At 33.6% G+C, this 20830-nt stretch overlaps 2 protein-coding genes across 7 annotated transcripts in view; both read left to right on the top strand.

Moving 5' to 3' along the window:
- The first annotated feature begins 1344 nt into the window (after positions 1–1344).
- On the top strand, positions 1345–7920 carry LOC123684618. Its single transcript, XM_045623939.1, has 2 exons — positions 1345–1500; positions 2404–7920. The coding sequence occupies exons 1-2, from the start codon at positions 1425–1427 to the stop codon at positions 7794–7796; spliced, it is 5469 nt and encodes a 1822-aa protein (XP_045479895.1). The 5' UTR covers positions 1345–1424; the 3' UTR covers positions 7797–7920.
- Positions 7921–12203: 4283 nt separating this feature from the next.
- The window catches only part of LOC123683990 (synaptotagmin 1), a 29796-nt gene continuing 21169 nt past the window's right edge, over positions 12204–20830 (top strand). For 2 of the 6 annotated variants that reach the window (XM_045623028.1, XM_045623032.1), the window contains exons 1-2: positions 12204–12385; positions 19600–19781. In XM_045623028.1, the coding sequence (XP_045478984.1) occupies positions 19604–19781 (178 nt within the window). In that variant the 5' untranslated portion in view covers positions 12204–12385; positions 19600–19603. Of the gene's footprint in view, positions 12386–13308; positions 13332–15636; positions 15778–19599; positions 19782–20830 lie in introns of those variants that run through there. The other 4 variants (XM_045623033.1, XM_045623034.1, XM_045623031.1 and 1 more) reach the window with 3 other exon arrangements.

Consider the following 20830-nt stretch of genomic DNA (forward strand, 5'->3'; position numbering starts at 1 on the left):
AGAATCTTATTCTGGGACGTGGATGGTATATTATTCATTGACCATCTTCACAAAGGTTGAACCATCAATAGATATTACATAACGTTATTGGATCGATTTAGTGCAGAAATGAAGAAAATACGTCCTCAAATGCAGAAGAAAAAATTATTTGCCACCATGACAATGCTCCTTGTTACAAATCGATGAAAATCATAGACCAACTGAACAATTTGTACTCTTCACTGCTTGACCACCCAACTTATTCTGATGGAGATCTGGACCAAAGTAAATACTGGTGTAATAAATCGGAAATTAGGAAAGTTATAAGAAAAAATTGAAAAAGAATATTGAAGCTATTAACATGTAACAAAAACATCCTATACCTAAGCAGTTTTTCAGTAGAATCCATTGGTGTAATAATTCATTTTTTATTGCCGTTCGTTCTGAAGTTATAATACAAACTTTTGTTTTTGCAAATGTGAACCATAACAATTTCTATAACAAAAAAATAACATGATATATAAATTTCTTTAAAATAATAAAAATCATCAACAGTTTCAGTTTGATACGATGAATCAACAACATTCATCAATTTGAAAATGTTGAAAAAATCTTACGGTGTTGTATCCGGAGACCTTGGTGACCACCGAGCACTAGATTGATTTGCTGTGTGCAACTAAAACAACTAAACGTTTTGATGATTTTTATAGTTTGGTAAGATATTCATATATCATGTTATGTATTTTTAAAAAGGGAACAATTAATTAAGCGATTTTATTCATTAAAGAAATTGTTATGATTTACACTTGAAAAACACAAGTTGGCATTATAAAATAAAATAAATTATCACACGAATGGATTCCACTGAAAAAAGTGCCTGTAGGATTTTTGTTCCATGTTAATAGCACCGATATTGAAGAAGTTATTAGAGATTTTCATTTCACGCCATTTCTCCATTCTCTCTTATAACTTGAAAACAGTTGAATTTATGAGGTTGCGGTTTTCACCAAAATAATTCTCTCAGAAATCGATCCCAAAAATATATAATTCATTTTTTTCTAGCTCAAAGGAGTTCTGAAATCCCCTCACTAGATAACGTATTTGGGTCACCCGAATCATGTTTCACTCTGGAAAATGACTATGTTGACGAATAAAGACGAATTTTCTAAAAAAAATATTTTTCTGGTGAAGCCTGGGGCGTATTAAGTTGAGTATTATTTTCGATAAAACTCTGAATTTTCCACAATTCATTATATTATATGGCGAAATGTAATAAAAACTTTTGAGTACCTCACACTTTAATATATACTCGAACATATTACCAATTTAATGGCGAAATTATCATCAGAATTGATTGATTCAATCATCATAATTCAATATCATGCCGATATAGGTATCAGTTTGTGTAGGAGAACTCAGTTATTGCCCTTTCAGGAGTAGTGAAGATGAAGAGGTTAAAATGGAAGCTGCTTCTAATGCTTCTGTGTGTATTGAATTCAAATTCGACTCCTTTTGAAGAAGGTAATAATACTTACATCTTTTTTTCATTTAGATTTGAAGAAATCACAATCAGCAACGATTACAAATTAAAATTTTCTGGCACCAAAATTACTTATTCAGGGCAAGCTATGGCAACAATGCGCGTATCTTACCTTCGATAATTTTCGGCAAAAGCTTCATATTTGCAAGAAACTAATTTTATATTCAGTGTAACACTGAATACATTTTAGTTCTTGTATAGGTTCTATAGGTAACTATGAAGCGCCGAAGTACTACTGTTGAATTCAGGAGAAGATTATACATGGTGTTTCAATATTATAGTATCTCACATTCGAAGGTGATAATTCAGTATATTACAAAACAAAAAATTTTATATGAACATATTTCCAAGAGAAGATTATACATTGTGTTTCAATATTATAGTATCTCATATTAGAAGGTGATTTTTCAGTATATTTCAAGACAAATAAAATTCATAGGAACATATTTCCAGCATTCGAGTAAAATGTACCAATTTTACTCACACAATGGGTAGTCTATCTAAATTGATTTCCAGAATTTTTCCATCACTTGCAATGAAATTTTGTATACATTACATTTGAATAGAATGTACAATACAGAAGTGGATTAGATATTCTTCACACCTAATTCATCATAAGATTGCATTAAATATCTTTGAGGTGTCAAAATAATTTAAAATTTTAAAATTTTATGTATAGGTATTTTTTTTAAAACCATATGTTATGCTCCTGATCGAATTTTTCCCTTTTTTTTCATGTTAAAAAATCTTAATCTAACAAATTTGATACCAGCAGCATGAGTCAACAGAGAAATTTCAAGTTCATATGAATTTTTCGTCTAAGAATCTGCTTGATAGTAATTTTCATAATTTTAGATTTAATTCAATTCCATAATTTTTTTCAGATGTGGATCAAATTTACAATATGGATTTGACAAAAAGAGGTCGAACTTTCTTTGGATTGAAACAGTACTTGATAGAAGCATTAACCAATTGTGAACTGGCTCCAGGAAAAAATGTTGAGTTAGTAATAACACCTCCAGAAGGTGCTACATTAGATAATGAGGAAAGTATAATTGAAACCATTAAACAACTACTTCCCAGCTTCATTGCCACTTCAGATACAACTTTCAAAGTTGAAATGGGCAGTAAAGGCCCTTTGAGTGAAATTAAGTTAAAAATTTTCTGTGGATTCAGGACGAGTACGAGAATTGGCGATTTCTTAGGTTCGGTTAGGAATATAGTGGAACCGTTCAAAATGAAAGTAGATTCGATCAAGGCGGATATCAAATCGAAAGTAAACACCATATTGGAGAGTGCTTTGTCAGAAAGCCTAAAACTAATACAATTGGGCCAAGCAACCAGCTTTGTCTTCTCTGTAGAACCCCCAAAAGATTCACATTCAGCGTTCAAAGCCCAACTGGATCAAATCGTCAAAGAAAAGATGCAAGAAATGAAGTTCAACGAGTTCGACTACACTATGAACGAAAAGTTCATCCATGAGGGAGGAAAACTAAAGAATATCGAATACACCATAAATTTATTTCCTGATGTTATTTCTTCAGCAATTGTAGATTTTGAAATCGACCTAACCAAAGCCAACGTCGACTATGCCATCTTCATAAGGAGGCTGTTCTCCAAGTTCCTTGGGAATCAACCGGAGAAGAAGTGTAAAAATATGTATGTTCAAGTAAAAGAAAAACAGAAACTATCTGAGGCAGTTATCACAAAACTCAGGATAACAACGGAAAAGATTCTAAACGAGATGTATTCTGAGCAGACTTTCAGTGTAACAACACAAAAGTCGGTAACGAATTCGAATACGATCGATCTTTATGTAAACTGCCACAACCTTGGACCTAATCCAAGATCGTTTGGATTTTCGATCGGAGGTGGTACATTACAAGCTGAAGCTGGGTTCTTAGGCACAAAACAAAAGTTGACGATCGATCTAACCCATCCTGGAGTCAACGTAGCTTCGAACCTCCAAAATATTTTCACTGTTTCTTTACCTAACATACTTTCAGAATTACGAACGAAAAATTCCGTGAAACTCTCTTTCAATATAAAACCCCCTAAAAGTCAAGGGGTTGCTTACGTCGAAACTGCTAAGAATGACCTCTCAATCGAATTAAGAAAATATTTTGGAGACTGCAGGGTAGCTATAAATCCTCAACCTGTGTTTGATTCTTTAGGCTTTTTGCAAGATATAATTTTCGACGTGAGTCTTGAGAAAACGCTTAATTTCATGGGAATACTTGAGGAGGGAAATAACATAGTCAAGAATTTATTCAAACCAGGTAACAACATCGCGTTAGAATTAAGTAATAAGGTGAAAAATCTCTTACCAAAAATCGTTGCAGATTTAAGACTAAAACAAAAAGTTTCCTTCAAGCTAACCCTAGAACCACCAAGTCATTCAAATTCGGAATACATGAGGAGAGTTCAGGACGATTTGATGACGATATTGTGCATTTTTTTCCCTAATTGTGAAACATCTGTAGTTGCCAAGGTTGAAAACAGTCCTAATGGTATTTTGAAACATGTATATTTTGATATAAATCTGCAACAAAGACAAATTGGACTGTATGGTAATATTAGTCCTATGGAAGAAATTAAAATATTTTTGAGTAAGCCAGATACCTCCCTTCATTCCGAAATATCCATGAAACTGAAAAGAGGCATTCCAAATTTAATGGAAATTTTGAATAATAACAAACCAGTTTCATTAAATCTTCTGATTTATCCACCAGTACATCGAACTGTTGATTATATTAAAGAATGTAATCGAGAGGTTCTATTGGTTACGAAAAATTACTTCCCAAATAGACGAATCGAGTTAATACGGAAAGTCCTTCTTGATGATAAAGGCTATCTTGCTTCAACAATATACAAGATCGATATTTATCCAGACACAAATATGGAAAGTCTGCAAACTGCATCAAACATTGATTCAGATCAATGGATGGCAACCTCATGGAACGGCCTCAATCCAATAGAAACGAATTTATGGGAGACGAAAGCACATCCTGGATCAAATCCATGGGATGTTAGTAATCAACCCGGTACAAATCCATGGGAGTTGAATAAACCACCTGGAACAAATCCATGGGAGTTGAATAAACCACCTGGAACAAACCCATGGGACATCAATAAACCACCTGGAACAAACCAATGGGATGTGAATAAACCACCGGGAACAAACCCATGGGATATCAATAAACCACCTGGCATGAATCAATGGGAATCAAAACCACCTGAAACAAACCAATGGGATGTGAATAAACCACCGGGAACAAACCCATGGGATATCAATAAACCACCTGGAACAAACCAATGGGATGTGAATAAACCACCGGGAACAAACCCATGGGATATCAATAAACCACCTGGCATAAATCAATGGGAATCAAAACCACCTGAAACAAACCAATGGGATGTGAATAAACCACCGGGAACAAACCCATGGGATATCAATAAACCACCTGGCATGAATCAATGGGAATCAAAACCACCTGGAACAAATCCATGGGAAGCAAACCAATCACCTAGTGAGAATCCATTGGAACCAAAACCTCCTGGAACAAACCCATGGGATATCAATAAACCACCTGGCATGAATCAATGGGAATCAAAACCACCTGGAACAAATCCATGGGAAGCAAACCAATCACCCAGTGAGAATCCATTGGAACCAAAACCTCCTGGAACAAACCCATGGGATATCAATAAACCACTTGGACCGAACCCATGGGAAACAAACAAACCACATGAAGTGAACCCATGGGAGACAAATCCCCCTGGATCGAACTCGTGGGAGACAAACAAACCACATAACGCTAGCCCGTGGGCCACAAGACCTCCTGAAACGAACTCATTGGGGACAACAGAACCACCTGGTGTTAATTCATGGAACACGAATCCTCCCGAATCTAACTCATGGAATGCCGATGAGCCTCCTGTAATAAACACATGGAAGACAACAGAATCACCTGATGTGGATCAATGGGGATTTAACCCTCCAAAGACAGACGATGTACCTTGGGGACTCCAGCCACCTGGAATGAACCCATTGGAACCTACCAAACCGTACGATATCAGCAATCCACAAACTTGGGAATCAACAAAACCACCTGGGGTGAACTCATTGGATATCAATAAACCCCCTGGGATGCACCCTTCTGAAATGAACCCATGGAATATCAACAATCCACCTGGAATTAACTCATTCGAAACAACTTATCCACCAAGCGTGGAGCCAATGGGAATAAACAATCGTATGGATGACCAACTGACTTCAACTTATCCCCCTGCAACAAACGCGTGGGAACCTAGACCACCTGTAGGAAACCAATTGGATACCACAAGACCAACTCTTGATATGAAGCCAAGAATTGACATCGGCGATGTTTTTATAAACAATGACACTGAAGTAGAAGAAACTGTGATCTCCACGGTGAGAAAACATCTGGTATCTATCCGAAGTATGTTAGACGATCAGCAAAATGTTGAAATTCCATTTGTTGTTACTAACTCTGATATTCATTACAAATCGAACGATATGATGCCCATGGTGATTGGTATTTTCCAACAATACCTTCCGAATGTCATCATAACGTTGAAGACCGGCAACAATAATAGATTCTTTGTAGAAATCAATCCGGTTAAGAAGAACATGATGGAGATCGATCTCAGAAAACCAGGCCAAAACATACATGAAAAAGTCCAGCAGAAGTTTTTTGAGATCAAGAGAATGTTGGGCATGACATTGAGTGAAGATAAGAAAGTGGAGCTAGTTTTCGACATTCTAAAACCAGACAATGAATCTCCTAGGATGGTAGTGGAAATAGTGCGTATGTTAGATGATTTGTTGACGCGAACATTCCCAGATACAAAAGTAAAATTCAGCATCATAGAAAAGGATCATTCAAAAGTTGAGATTGTTGTCGATTTGAGCACTACTTCAACTCACATAAGTCTCCAAAAAGAATCGACCAACATCGTTGTTTCTATAGAAAGAAAGAACATACCTCCAATCAACATGATAGACGAGAAAATAAAGTCTATGTATACAACGTTGAGGTCTTTCCTGGATGAACGCAAGCAAATGACTTTGGTCTTGGATGTTGACCTTCCAGTAGGTTCCAATGATTTAACTGTAAGGAGGATCATAGACCATTTGAGACAAATTTTGGGCAAGGATTTCCCAAAGACTGCCATTGGTATCACGCCTTACGTCAACAGAGACCCCCAAAACCTCCTCACTGAGATGATTATGGAGGTCTCTCTAAATTCCTACTCTGGCCAGGGATCCATTCAAGTTGAGAACGTGCGTTTGGATCTCTCCAACCAGCGCACCACCATCATCTCCGAAATACAAAAAATTTTACCACATACGATCGAGACAATTCGAAAAAATTTGATCCAGCAAAAACCCGTGACCTTGAATTTGCAAATTCGACCTCCTGAGGAGACCAAGGAGTGGTATAATAAAATGCTTCCTGATGCTATACTGCCTATATTAACATCTCCTTTCTGCAACAACGAGAAACAATGGTCAATAACAGCCAACACTGATCTTGATGGCTACTTAGTCGACATTTCGATGATCATAACATTTGAACCGTTCAAAAACTCGAAACAGTTCGAAATAACTGAGTGCGAACAGAACATTCTCATAGATTTAACACGACCAGATAGTCGATTGGACATCGAAATCGACAAGTTTTTGCCAACTGTCTATCCTGACATTCAAATGTTCTTAGAACAAGGTCGAACAGAGTCTTTGATTTTCAAAATCATTCCGCCTCTAAACGTTGATAAAGACTATATAAAGAAGACAGAAGCAGCTGTTATAAAAATACTCCAAAATTATTTCCCTTACAATGAAGTCGGTATCAGGGTCAGTGCAGATTCCCCTGGTGAAGGTTTATTAACGAATGTATTGATGACTTTAACAATTAAACCGGAAGCTAATCCTCTTCCTCCTGCTAGTATTAACCTTCTTCTAGATTTGTCTATGGGGAGAAATATTGAATTATATACCAAAAACGTATTGCACAAGTATAAACATGTGATTAAGATTCTATTATCTAAAGATCGATCTGCAACTATAAGTTTCAAGGTTATTCCACCTAAAGGTGTCGACGAAAGTTACTTCAAGCAGCTTTCTTCTTCTTTAATGCATGTGATGAATAAATTATTCAAAAAGAATGAGGTCAAAGTCCAAAGCAAAGCAGGTAAAAATTCTAAAGGAGAAATCTTTGCTATTAGGACAGTAGTCACTCTGTCTCACTAGAAGAGGTCGCGATAAAAAGATTTTCGATTTTATATTTCATTGAAATATTTGGATGAAAAACATCTGAAAGGGAAGGAACTTTCTGGTAAAATATATCATTAATAAACGATATATTGCGTTTTGTTTTCTTTGTTTTATTACCCTTATCATACTTACACGGTAATTCACCGCGAGGGCCTATAGGACGTTTATGGAAAACTTATCATAATTCGGCATTTTGAGGTTTGAGATAATGCTCTTTCTCCATAAAATATTTTCAGATATCTACAACTTCCGGTTAAGCCGGAAAAGATTACTACTTCCTTATTTCAAATGGCACATCCATTATATTATTGCATCACTAGAAAGCTTTTTTGATGAAAACTTCAGCTATATGCCATACCTTGGGTATAAACTCAAGGGTTAATGAGTTAATGAGATTCTCACATTTTTTTTAATACTTCTGCAGAAGAAGTTTATTTCGAAAAAACCTTCTTCATTTTCGATTCTACCAATATGTATAAGACAGTTTGCGGCTTGGACTGAAAATGTACATGGTGTTCATGAGAAGACCACCTTGGACAACTCAAATTCATCAAAACTCAAGATTTTCAAATCAACCTATATTGTTATCATTCCAGTCAATTCTACGTATAAAAAGAGTCAGGGTAACTTAAGCAAATCCTATACCTAAAATGAATACCTACTTAAAGTATTATCGAGGAATAACTTTATGTGAGAGAAAACCGCAATTTCTGTGTGGAGTAATCTGTAACTTCCGGAAAACACAGAAAGTAACTAAAGTTCGATGTTGCGATAACTGAATTTGGTATTTGAAGTAAAATATTTTCAGATGATAATTTTTTAATTAAAATTTGAAAAAATCACCGTCTTCGTGATAAAATTTTCTGAGGTCTTGTTCAATGTTCATCCTGCGCCAATTGTACAGGGTGTTTCACGTAAGCGGGTCACTGGATTTTGTGGCTTATCCTTTGAACAATATTGAAAAGTGACCCATTACAATGATAAATAATAAGTATTTTTCACTGGCTATCCAAATATTGATCCAAGGCATGGAAAGTTATTGTATTTTTTTGCAAATTTGACTGATTTTCAAAATAAGAAAGTCTGAAGACTATTTATCACCAATTGTTTCTCCATTTGAACAAGATTTTTTCTTGCAAAATATATTTAATAATATTTTTCCATATTATTGTCAAATTGAAATTGAAAAATTTGTTTTCATCCCGATTATAATAAAAGCTAAAATATAAAGCTTCTATTATAATCTCGCATTCCTTATTCTTCTTTCACCACGATAGTGGCTTCTATTAAAATCGAGAAGGAAAACTTGAAAATTTGACAATATCACATCATATCAAATTTATAGAACCATGGACAACATGGATTTATTTACCGAATATGAAATCTGAATTTCCGCAGGTTGATTTTGAATGGAATTGCTTGAAATAAATACAAAACTACCCCTCACCATATGTACATATTCGGATTCAGAATCGATTGAGTATTAAGAAAATATGAAAAAATTTGATGAGGTATATTTTGCACGAAAAAATTTCGATTTCTTGAAAACCGGAAGTTCAAATGAAGAAAAAATTGGTGATAAATTGTCTATAGATCTTCTTATTTTGAAAACCAGTCAAATTTACAGAATTTTTTTTTGGAAAAATGGTTTTTCCTCAATAACTTTACATACCTTGATTTGATAATTTTTCCAATAACATATTTGCCCGTGAAAAATACTATCATATTGATGGGTCACTTTTCAATTTTGCTTGAAGGATAAGCCACAAAATCCAGTGACTCGCTTACGTGAAACACCCTGTACTTTTGACTTTGTAGACCACAGAACTGCATATAGATGTATAAAGGTTTATAGATATAATTCATTATGCTGTCATTACTTTATTTTATGTATTACATACAAATGATAGTGGAGATGGAATATGCAAACTCATACTATAAAAATAATTCAAAAGTAAAAGAAGGCAGTGTATTCACTATTTTGCGTAAACAGTTTTCTATGAAAAAGTTTGCTCTGAATGCTTGCCACTCTTGCTCACCGTAGATCAAAAGCCACAACATCGTCGATTCCGAACGCTATTTGAAAAGAGATGCATTAATCTTCACCCTAGGACGTAGGTGGTGATGACGTCAGCAGGGTTATTCCATTTGAGTTCATGAATGACAAAACAGGCGCCTTGACTCCTAGCCTACGTTGATGCGTAATATGATCTTTTCCATCTTGAGCAGCTTCTGACGATCTGTCTGGAAAGAAAATCAATTTGGAAGGGAATGGTTTGATAATGATCAGACAAGGTGTTGATTGTGAAGCAAGATTGTGTATGAAAACGAATGGTTGAAATTTTCCTTCTTCAAACGATATCATTTTACCCAATAGCTCAAATTCATTAATGGACAAAATACGACTAGGGGTTCCTTAAATAATATATGTATATATAATCTGGACAAAAATACACAGGGTGTTTCAAAAAAAGGCAACCCCGTTTCTAGGATAGGTAGAAAACTGAAAAATATTTGATGTTTGCTTAATAAAAAATTTTCGTGAGGACATCTGTATTCAAGTTAAAGGACGTTGAAGAAAAAAATTTCACACATTTTTACGATTTCATTACAATGTTTGCCGCTCATATGATCTGCTAAGTTATCTGCAAAATATTTTCAAATCGAACTGCTACTCATTTCAGTCATATTGAAATTATCAAAAAAGTTTTCAGATCATATGAGAGATAAATATGATTACACTTTTTCAGTTGAAAATGTCATTTCGAATTCCTTATAGTCAGACTATGTGCCTGTCTTATCACGTGGTCTTTATTTCATTTTGTCAAAATGAATGTCTATAAATATTTTGATGATTTCTTTGATTTGGCTTATTTTTAATTGATATCATTAGTAGATATTAAGTAGAGTTGAGTAAAATTATCCCTTTGAAATAGTATCTGCATTAATTTCAGTGAAATAATAATATTAGGTACACATCTGATAATATATGTACATATTTTTTCTTCAAAAATCTTTGAGTTGGACTATTCAAACTGATCACACAGTATCTTGATCTCGTTTCTCATTTTCTTCTGTTCATGATTTTTAATCATTCTGGGATCTTATTACATCTCTTATAAATATGACCTCTTATGGCTATGATGAAATTCCAATTAGAGTCATCAAGCTTTCCATGGATCTGACATTTATTATCAACAATTCCTTCAAACAAGGAATTTTTCCTGGTCAGTTGAAAATAGCTATAGTAAAGCCAATATACAAAAAAGGTAACATTGATGGTCTAGGTAACTATAGACCGATAAGCATTCTATCCTCTTTCTCTAAGATCTTTGAGGAGATTCTAAGTAATCGCTATATTAATTTTTTCCAAAAATTTAAAGTTCTATCACCCTGTCAACATGGAATTTTGAAGGAAAGAAATATAGAAACGTTTTTGAATTCATAAATGAAATTGTGAAGGCACTTGAACAAGATGAAACTCCATAAGGCCTGTTCTTGGACCTTTCCAAGGCCTTTGATTGTGTGGACCATCGGATATTGTTGGAGATTCTAAAGGATTGTGGAGTTAGGGACTTGCAGCTTAAAATTATTGAATCTTATCTTACATATAATTATTATATAATTTTATTATTATATATTATATATATGGAGAAGATTATCTAATAAAGATTCAATAAACTGTTATAAGCATCACAAAGAAGTAGAACTACAAGAAACACCCTGTATCCCGAATAAAAAGCGTTTGCAGGCCCATGCATTGGACATTTTATTCTTTTAATTATTATTGAAGGAGCTTCTCATTTTCCTTCGTGCCTCCAATTTAGGAACACCCTATATAAGGTAAGAACAATCGAATCGATAATCAAAAAAATGCTATTATCTAGAGTTATTTTTGGATCAAACTTCGTTACCAAACCTTTCTTTCTCACATTACAAATATGAGTAAACATTGTCGTCAAAGAAACTTTTTTCGATTATTGATTGAAATACTGAAATTTTGTACGGATATAGGTAGGTGGTTTTATTCTAGTAGAATGCATAAAACAGTTAATGTGGGTTTCATAAATATCGTTAAATTCAATTTTTGTGGTTCGAGTGTGATATTGTTGATAGGTCTTTCTTTCATCCCAAAAGCAACCACAAGGCTTCCTCTGGCTGCGGTATATTCGAAAGCAGAATTGTCCATCCCCATACATGAAATGCATGTTGACTCCCAGCCAGCTGAAGACCCAGAATTGCCCCTGATTTTCATCAATCAATGGTCAATTGAATGGGGCCGAAGAGGTTGAACTCGAAATAATCAGGGTGATCTTAGAAACAGCCATCTCACTTGCGCGTTGTGAATTTTCCGGTTGCTCTTGCGTGGAGTTAAAAGCTTTCATATCGATTTCAGCTGGGTGCTGGCTACGCCATATTGGCGCTGGAAAACCGTACGCTAGCGCTTTCCGTGTGGAAATCGAGGAAAATTCGGTAGTCGACAAACCAGTTCAACACAGCATTATGTGCTGGTTATTTTGAGTAAACCGTTGCTGTTTTAACAGGTGCTGGTTCTGCTGAAATCGGTGAGTTTGGAAAATTATATAACTGAGATGGTAGTATTCATCGTTTTCTTCGAAAGGAAAAGCTTTTTGTTTACTTTGCGTCAGGTTTGATTACAAGAATTTTATTTTGTCAGTTTTTATGATCTGGACGTCTATTTATTGTTGTACACCTTTCTAACATATCATTCGCAATTCAGAGTCTTGATAAAAAGCTTTACCAACACTTTATTACATTAGCTATAATAAATTAAAAAACCCAAATACGAATACTTTTAATGGAACCACCTAATATCAACTAATAACGTCAGAAATTGAAAAGTAGTATTTCAGATTGATTCATTTTCACATGATTTCTTCTGATGAATTAGCATCTTCTTCTTGAAAATTGAACCTTAATGTTCAAAAGTTCACAAAATTTATTCATGACCTTTCAATTTATCATTTTCCAAGAAAACCTTCTCAATGAAACTTAAGATTGAAAGTTTGAAGTATCCTGTACTTCAGTTGAAGTGCTAGCTTTTCATATAATACAATTTCAAATAACTATATTATGGAATGTACGTTTAGAAGATGAAAATTCTAACTGTACGTGATGAATGTCATTTCTACGACCTTTTCAGCAATGATTCCTTTAAGAATTCTAGTTTCATTTAGGAGAAAATGGTAGCTTCTCGAATTATGGAAGGGAGTGTATTAAATTTTTTTCAGTGGGAAAATTTTCTTAAGATTCTAGGTTATGATCATTCTAAGGAGGTGATCCCTGGTTCAAATTGCGCCCTCTATAAGGCTCAATTTCAATGACACAAACAAAAAGACTATGCGTGGATTTATTGACATCGCCAAAATGAAAATAAAATTGTTAATGTCCTATGTGTGATATCAAGTGTCCAAGACATCCAATTAAAATTACATTGTATTGGTATAATTGATCGATTTCATAGTTGTAAATGAAATTGTAATTGTACTCGTACGTATATATTTCTATTCAATTATAGTATTTAGTTCATTCATTCATAAATCAATATGAATCAAGACATTTTTTCCAAGAAATATGTAATTTTTTATGAATTTGCAGTATCGAAAGTAGGTTCAAAAACAACGTCAAATCTTAATTTGATTGTATTTATTAAAGATTCCACTTTCCTTAAATGTAGAATGATACACAATACCCTCAAAATCTCATTTCAATTGTTCGTTAATAAACTTATTACAATCCATTCATTCTAATTTCTTACAGAGTTATTTTCTATATATTAATTCCAAATAATGTTTATGGTAATATCTACCATACAAAAGACTTTTTATGTACCTAATATTTTGACTTGAATAGTTCATTTTTTATGATTGTCAAAATAATAGCGATTTTCAAATAACATTTATTCATATTTATGAAAATATGCATTTTGATGTATTATGACATTTGCAAGCCTTATGCCAAATATCATGTTATTCACGTAAGCAGAACCTTGGAGAATTGAAAAAGAATATCGAGATGAATTCACTTAATACTTTACGTTAATATAGCCGTTCGAAATTTTATCTTCTTGATAATTTCGAAACTAAGAAATGAAATTTTACATGCGCCAATTGCATCTATAAAGACCGCATATATACCTAATATGTGGTCTTCAAGGGTGCAATTGGTGCATGAATAAAGCGCTCAAAAGCTCCTGACTTTGCGCTAATAATTTCCTTATTTTTATTCAAATATTTTGCCTTTCAGATTGTTAGCATTAACTGTTAGATACTATTTAAAAAAAATCTACTGAAATTCAGTATAACTGATTATGATAAAAACCTATTAGTATATGAAAGATTATTTCCTGATTGAATGTAAAAATTTGGTTCCGTTCGAAGAGAGAATCATAACTTATTTGATTAGGTGATGATAAGGTATGCGTTGTTCATTGAGAAAAATGAAAAAAATTGATATCTGAAAAAATTATACTAAGGAAAATGTCTGCGACGAAATATTGGCTGAATACAGTTTAAAACATATAAAAGAAACTGAACATAAGAAGAATCTTTGGGCAAGTTAACTACAGACCAGTGGCAGACCCAAGAGGCATTTCCACCTCCAGGAGGAATATCCTCCTGAAAAAATTGATTCAACGAATTCTTCAACCACCGGTTATATCAAAGGGCTCAATCTGATCCGACTATTGTCGGTAAATTTTTATTAACATATGGGCTATAAATGCCAAATTGATTGAATCGGCGTCACCTCTGACAGCAATTTATGCAATTTTTTAGAAACCTAAAGTAAATAAAAAATATCCTATTATATCTTATTATCCTTTTGTCGCAAAAAATCTCTTTGTCGGCACTTTGTATTCCATTCGTCACTGCGTTAACATTTTCACTCACAAAGATAGGTCAGTAGGTTTAGTATATTCTGTTGATTAGTTTGAGGTGGATGACGTACAATTTTTCTTTTATATTTAATGATTAACTTTTATATTATTGTTTGTTGATTGATCTCAAAACTAATCGAAATATCATTCTGAGTAAGCAAAGTGTTTTGGAAAACTCATTCAAAAGAAGGAAAATTGATGCTGGCGAATCTTCAAGTTTTTCGCATTTGAATATAACAGTTGACACATGGACAGGTGAAAAACAATCCTAAGAATAGTCTGCGAATTCGAAGAAGATTGGTAACGAATAACCAATATGTTTTTCGCTTATAACTCTTTATCCCCGCCAAGGCTTATGTCTGGATACACCACTGTTACAGACTATCTTCATACTAGATTTTAGGACAAAATATTCCAGTTAAGCTCAAGAATGGGCGAAAACATTGTAGGTGCTGTTTTTTTTCTCATTTTAGGTTCCATATTCAGAAATTAATTCCATTTTATATACTGAGATGTCTGATAAAGAATGTATGCCTACGACACAAAAATTTTTTAAACCGTATTTTGGCATATCTATACATGAGATAGATTACTTTTTATGAGAACAAAACTAACTCCCGAGATATTTGATACTCGCATGCATTTTTATGATATTCACATTCTCCTGTGTAGTAGACTGAATCGAATCATTGAAACCGGAATTTACACACTTTAATCCAGTAATTCAAAAGCCAAGAATAAGTTCTGAACATTTTCAACACTTTTCTCATATCTACAACACATATCAATCGTTCACATTTCTAATATACATCCATTCTGCTATCTCAATACGCACTAACTGAATACAGGATATTTTCTATCCAATACGATAACACATTTATTATTATGCGGTTAAAATTCACCGCAACCAATAAATGCCTTCTTAAAATTATAACCATATCAACTCTGGATCTATTAATTTTTGATCGAGGAAGTGAAACATGCAAATATGTAAAACTTATAATGTGTTAACTATTAAAAAAATACTGTGGATGTGGAAGAAGAAAAGTTGATATCTTGGTGAGTTTCAGGAAATTTGTTTTGCGATAAGTGAAGTTTGGTTCAGATGTGATCAGTGTGTGTGTAATTGGTATAACTGGACTCAGATTAAACATACAGGGTGTTCCTAAATTGGAGGTAAAAAGGAAAATGAGAGATTCCTTGGATAATTTTAAGAATCCTATAATACTTTGTTTTCGAGATACAAGGTGTTTTCTTGTAGTCCTATTTCTTGCAATAATTATATCAATTTATCTTATCTTCGCCACATATCAAGTGAATAACAAATAAGTACCAAAACTTATAATTTATTTATTTAACATGGCTGAATAACTAGATCTTTATAAGTAATTATTTGGATTTTCATGGGGATTACTAGAGAATTGATTGGTATTTTTTATTTATGTCATTAGAAAATACGAAAAAACATCAATAATCAAAAAAATCTATTACTGGATTAAAGTTTCTTCTTACATTTTTTTACTTCCAGTGATCCACCAAAAAAAAATCTGGAGAAGAAGCGGGCACTGTTCCAGAAAAAATATCACCCTACATTCGAAATAAGCATATCACATGATGAAAGCTTCAAATTGAAATATCTATGCCAAATTTAACACTCCTCATCTCGAAAACAAAGTATTTGCAGACTCATGTTTATAGAACTTTTTTTTTTAAATGATCTGGGGAATCTGTCATTTTCTTCTGTATCTCCAATTTATGTATATTTTGATTAAATGTTGGTATTTGATGAGTAACGAGCTTTTGAGCTCTTGTTCATCTTGTCAGATCTGATACTTTGGTATCTTTTTTCAATAAACTGTTTGAATTTTCTATGGTTCTCATAGGGCGCTCAACACATTTTTTTACAAAGCTTGGCATTGTTAATTTAGTTATATCTACATGCAAAATCTCGACATTATCGGACCTGTTGTCGCTAAATTTGGTGTTTTTTCTGATATTCTTCTTGTACTTTCTATGTTTGACATTTTTTCTTCACATTTATATACACTGTGTCCGTAAAGTATGGAACAAATTCATTTTTAACTAAACAGACCATTTTAAGAAATAATCCTGAAACTCGTCGATTTTTTATTTTAATTTACCGTATTTTGAAATAATTATCTAATACACAGGCTGAATTACTTTCGAGTAATTTTGTTTCAATTTTCCGATTACTCTAGCTGCGCTGATTCCGAAAATGTATCGCATGTTGATTCCAATTGGTACAGGGTGGACAAAAATACAATAGTTTTGTGTGTGCTCATAAAGTGAAGCATAACATTCTTTATTAGTTAAATTAACAATATTATCAAAAATACTTATTGTCTAGCGGCAATTGGTTTGAATAAAACACCCTGTAGTTTGTTACATTTTTAGATTAATAAAAATGAGCTGTTTCCAAACATGTTTGGTACTTGTGGTCTAGCAGACAGAATATGAGTGAAATTACTTCTTATCAATTTAAAAACATGTAATGAATGTAACAAACTACAGGGTGTTACATTCAAACCAATTGCCGCTAGACGATAAGTATTTTTGATAATAATGTTAATTTAACTAATAAAGAATGTTACGCGTTACTTTATGAGCACACACAAAAAAACTACTGTATTTTTGTCCATCCTGTACCAATTGGAATCAACATATGATACATTTTTGAAATCAGCTCAGCTAGAGTAATCGGAAAATTGAGAAAAAATGACAGTGACGTCATTACTCGAAAGCAATTCACCCTGGATATTAGATTATTATTTTAAAATACGGTAAATTAAATTAAAAAATCGACGTGTTTCAGGATTATTTCTTGAAATGATCTGTTCAGCTAAAAATGAATTTGTTCCATACTTTACAGACACAGTGTATATACATACAGCATGGTCCAACGAAAGTTTAACGCCTTGATTTTCCGATTGTTAACTGAAAATATGGAAAATCACTCGGACACGTCAATTTCTGATTCGAGGGGGAACAACTTTTCCGATTCTTTCATCCCCGCAACTACAAACCCCCTAACGGGGGTGAGCACAACCCCTTGATTTTGAATGAGGATGTGGAGTGTTGCGAGAACTAATTTTGAAGATCGTATCCAGTATTGCATCTGACCCTAAAATTTTACTCGAAAATATTCATAAGATTCATCGTTAATGAAATGTGATTCCTCTTCACCAAAATTTTTTTCATGAGAATCTCATTAACTCATGAACCGTAGTATTTTTATCTAAGGTAGGTATGTATAGCATATTGTTGAAATTGTCATCAAAAAAGCTATCTAATTATGCAATTATTTACTGGGTGTGCCTTTTGAAATCAGAAAGTAGTAGTTTTCTTCCGGTATAACCGAAAGTTGTAGAGATCTAAAAATATTTTGGGGAGAAAAATCATTGTCACAAACCCCAATATGCAAATTTTCAGCACCAAATTATGTGCCCAGCACATTACAGTTACCGCACATTTGAATAGAACTTATTCCTACCGGTGGATTGGAAGAGGAGGTGAAATTTTGTGGCCTCCTCGTTCACCTGACCTAAATCCTATGGACTTTTATTATTGGGGCTGCCTAAAAGACAAAGTATACGCAACTCCCATACGTGATGAAGCCGAATTGAGAGAACGCATCCGCAATTCATCTTCATCACGTATGGGTTTTGCGTAAACTTCGTCTTTTGGCAGCCTCAATATTAAAAGTCAAGAGGATTTAAGTCTTCATGTACCTGTCCTTGGTACAGGAAGACTCGTTGCTTCAAATGATCTTATTAAAAATATCTGGATCTGCATGATGTTTTCGCAAAATTTGCCGGCAAAATTGAATTTCTTTGAGGTGAATAATTATGCGAGTAATATTTTCGCACGTAAACAATTGCCATTGTTCACTCAATAATGCAATATCGAAGATTTCTTAACAGAATTGACAAACTTGATTTTGTCAGAAACGTACCCATTTGGATAAAAACAGCCATATCTTTTTTCTTTAAATAACAAATTACTTGTGTGATACCTTTTTGAAATCACTATATGAAATAGACAATTTATTGGTATAATCTGCAGCAGTAGCTCGGTACATTTTGGTTCCACTACGATGGGCTAAACTTCATGAACAAAACAATCCACTACCAGCATTTCCAATAAAAATATTTCTCACAGCCCCCCTTTGCAATGTTCGGAGGATGTTTTTGATGTAAACGTTGAAATCATTCTTCAGCAATATTTTACTGAAAAAATTAACCAAAAAGGTGTAAAATTGTACCAACCGTAAAGACAAAACTATTGAAAGGGGCAAAAATTCATTATTTTCCAAAAAAAAAAAAAATATCTCGAAAACGGTAATACTTTTATAATAGGAATTTTGTCATAGCAGGTGGGTTATCCTTTGATCTACATTCTCCCTCGGTTTGACTTGGTCTTTACGGGACACCCTGTATATCGATGTTCTCAAATCAATACCCCGTAAGTCAGAATCAAAAATTGACGAGCCCGGGCGATTTTTCACATTTTCATTTTAAAATCGGAAAATCTTCAATTATTGTACCTAAAACTTCATTATTGGAAAAAAGTCATGAAAATTATGAGTGATCATCTAAACATACTAATTCGATTCGAATTTCTGGACTAGAATTGAAATGATGAAACCTATATTACAATAAATCCGAAACTAATAATAGACAACTCCCGGTTCATATCTAAGAAGCGTGAAAATAAACAAGATTAGCACTTTAACTATATCAGATTGAAAAAATAAAACCCTTATTATTTTTTTATATAAAGAAAATCTCTCACTTTTCCTTGTACCTCCAATTTAGGAACGCCCTGTATTAATTCAATTCCAACAATGTATACATTTTCTAGAAAAATGGCACCTTCAATTATCAACCTCTTCAAGAGGGATGTTGGGGAAGAGCCTGCAAATATCACTCTTACCACAACCCCAACGGAAGCTCCGAAGGTCAATCCGATTGAAGTAGCTCCCACAACTACTACAACAACTACTACTGTTACTATACCAACGACAACAATTTTGGAAACAACCAGTGAGTATTAACTTGGTTACCTACCTACTTGAGATTCGATATTGTCAAAGAAATATTTATTTGTGTTAAACGCTGCTTCGACAACAATATCCTTTTAAGAAATTAGCTCCAAATGAGCTCTGTCGAGAAGGCTAGTTATAATTATAGTGTTTTCCAACAAAAATGATACACAATTTAAAATGGTTATAATGGCAACACTGTTCATTCCTATGGAATAAGAGGTATCCGTCTCAAATTGTTCATATCATACAAACAAAGACTAAAGAGTTTCAATCACCAACGAATAAACACAATCCATCCCAGATCCGCTTCCGGTTGAATAGGTGTACTACAGAAAAGCATTTTGGTTCCATTTATATTCATAAATTTATGAATGATCTAATTTCTGAAACAGCCTCAATTACTAACGAATAATGCAGATGACACCAACATATCATTAAAAGCCACGATTATTAGTGCTCTAGAATGCCTTATTGAATCTACCATCACGAAAGTAAATGAGTGGTTTCCTCAAAATCAATTAAAGTTGAACGCTCATGTGAAAAGTTCTGTTATGTTTCACACCAAACACCAATTCCTCAATGCATTGAGGCAGTTGATTTTGAGCTCCCACTGCTAAGAAATTGTAATTTTCCTCTGAACAGGGGTGATAATGTCACCAACTTAAGGCTCATTTTCATGATGATAGTACTTTTATGATAATACTATGATAGTAACTATAACAGGAACTATCACCATATAAACTACTTGATAGTTACTATGGCACCGTCGCTACAGCACTCTCGCACTATCACGATAGTAGGTACTATCGTCAAAGTTATTATCTTCGTAAAAATGAGCCTTTAAGTAAAAACTCGTCTCTATCTGTTACTCCTTGGGTGTCCTAAGTATAGATACCTCGATTCAAAATCTTTGAAAACATTCTATCAAACTTTATTAGAATCTAAGATATGATACGGTATCATTTTCAATGGAGCCTCTTAGGGAATGAAGGATATCTTGAAACACCAAAGAAGAACTATTCGCATCATATTCAAACTGGAATTTAG

This window comes from Harmonia axyridis, chromosome 7, assembly GCF_914767665.1.
Source record: "Harmonia axyridis chromosome 7, icHarAxyr1.1, whole genome shotgun sequence".
Lineage (NCBI taxonomy): Eukaryota > Metazoa > Arthropoda > Insecta > Coleoptera > Coccinellidae > Harmonia > Harmonia axyridis.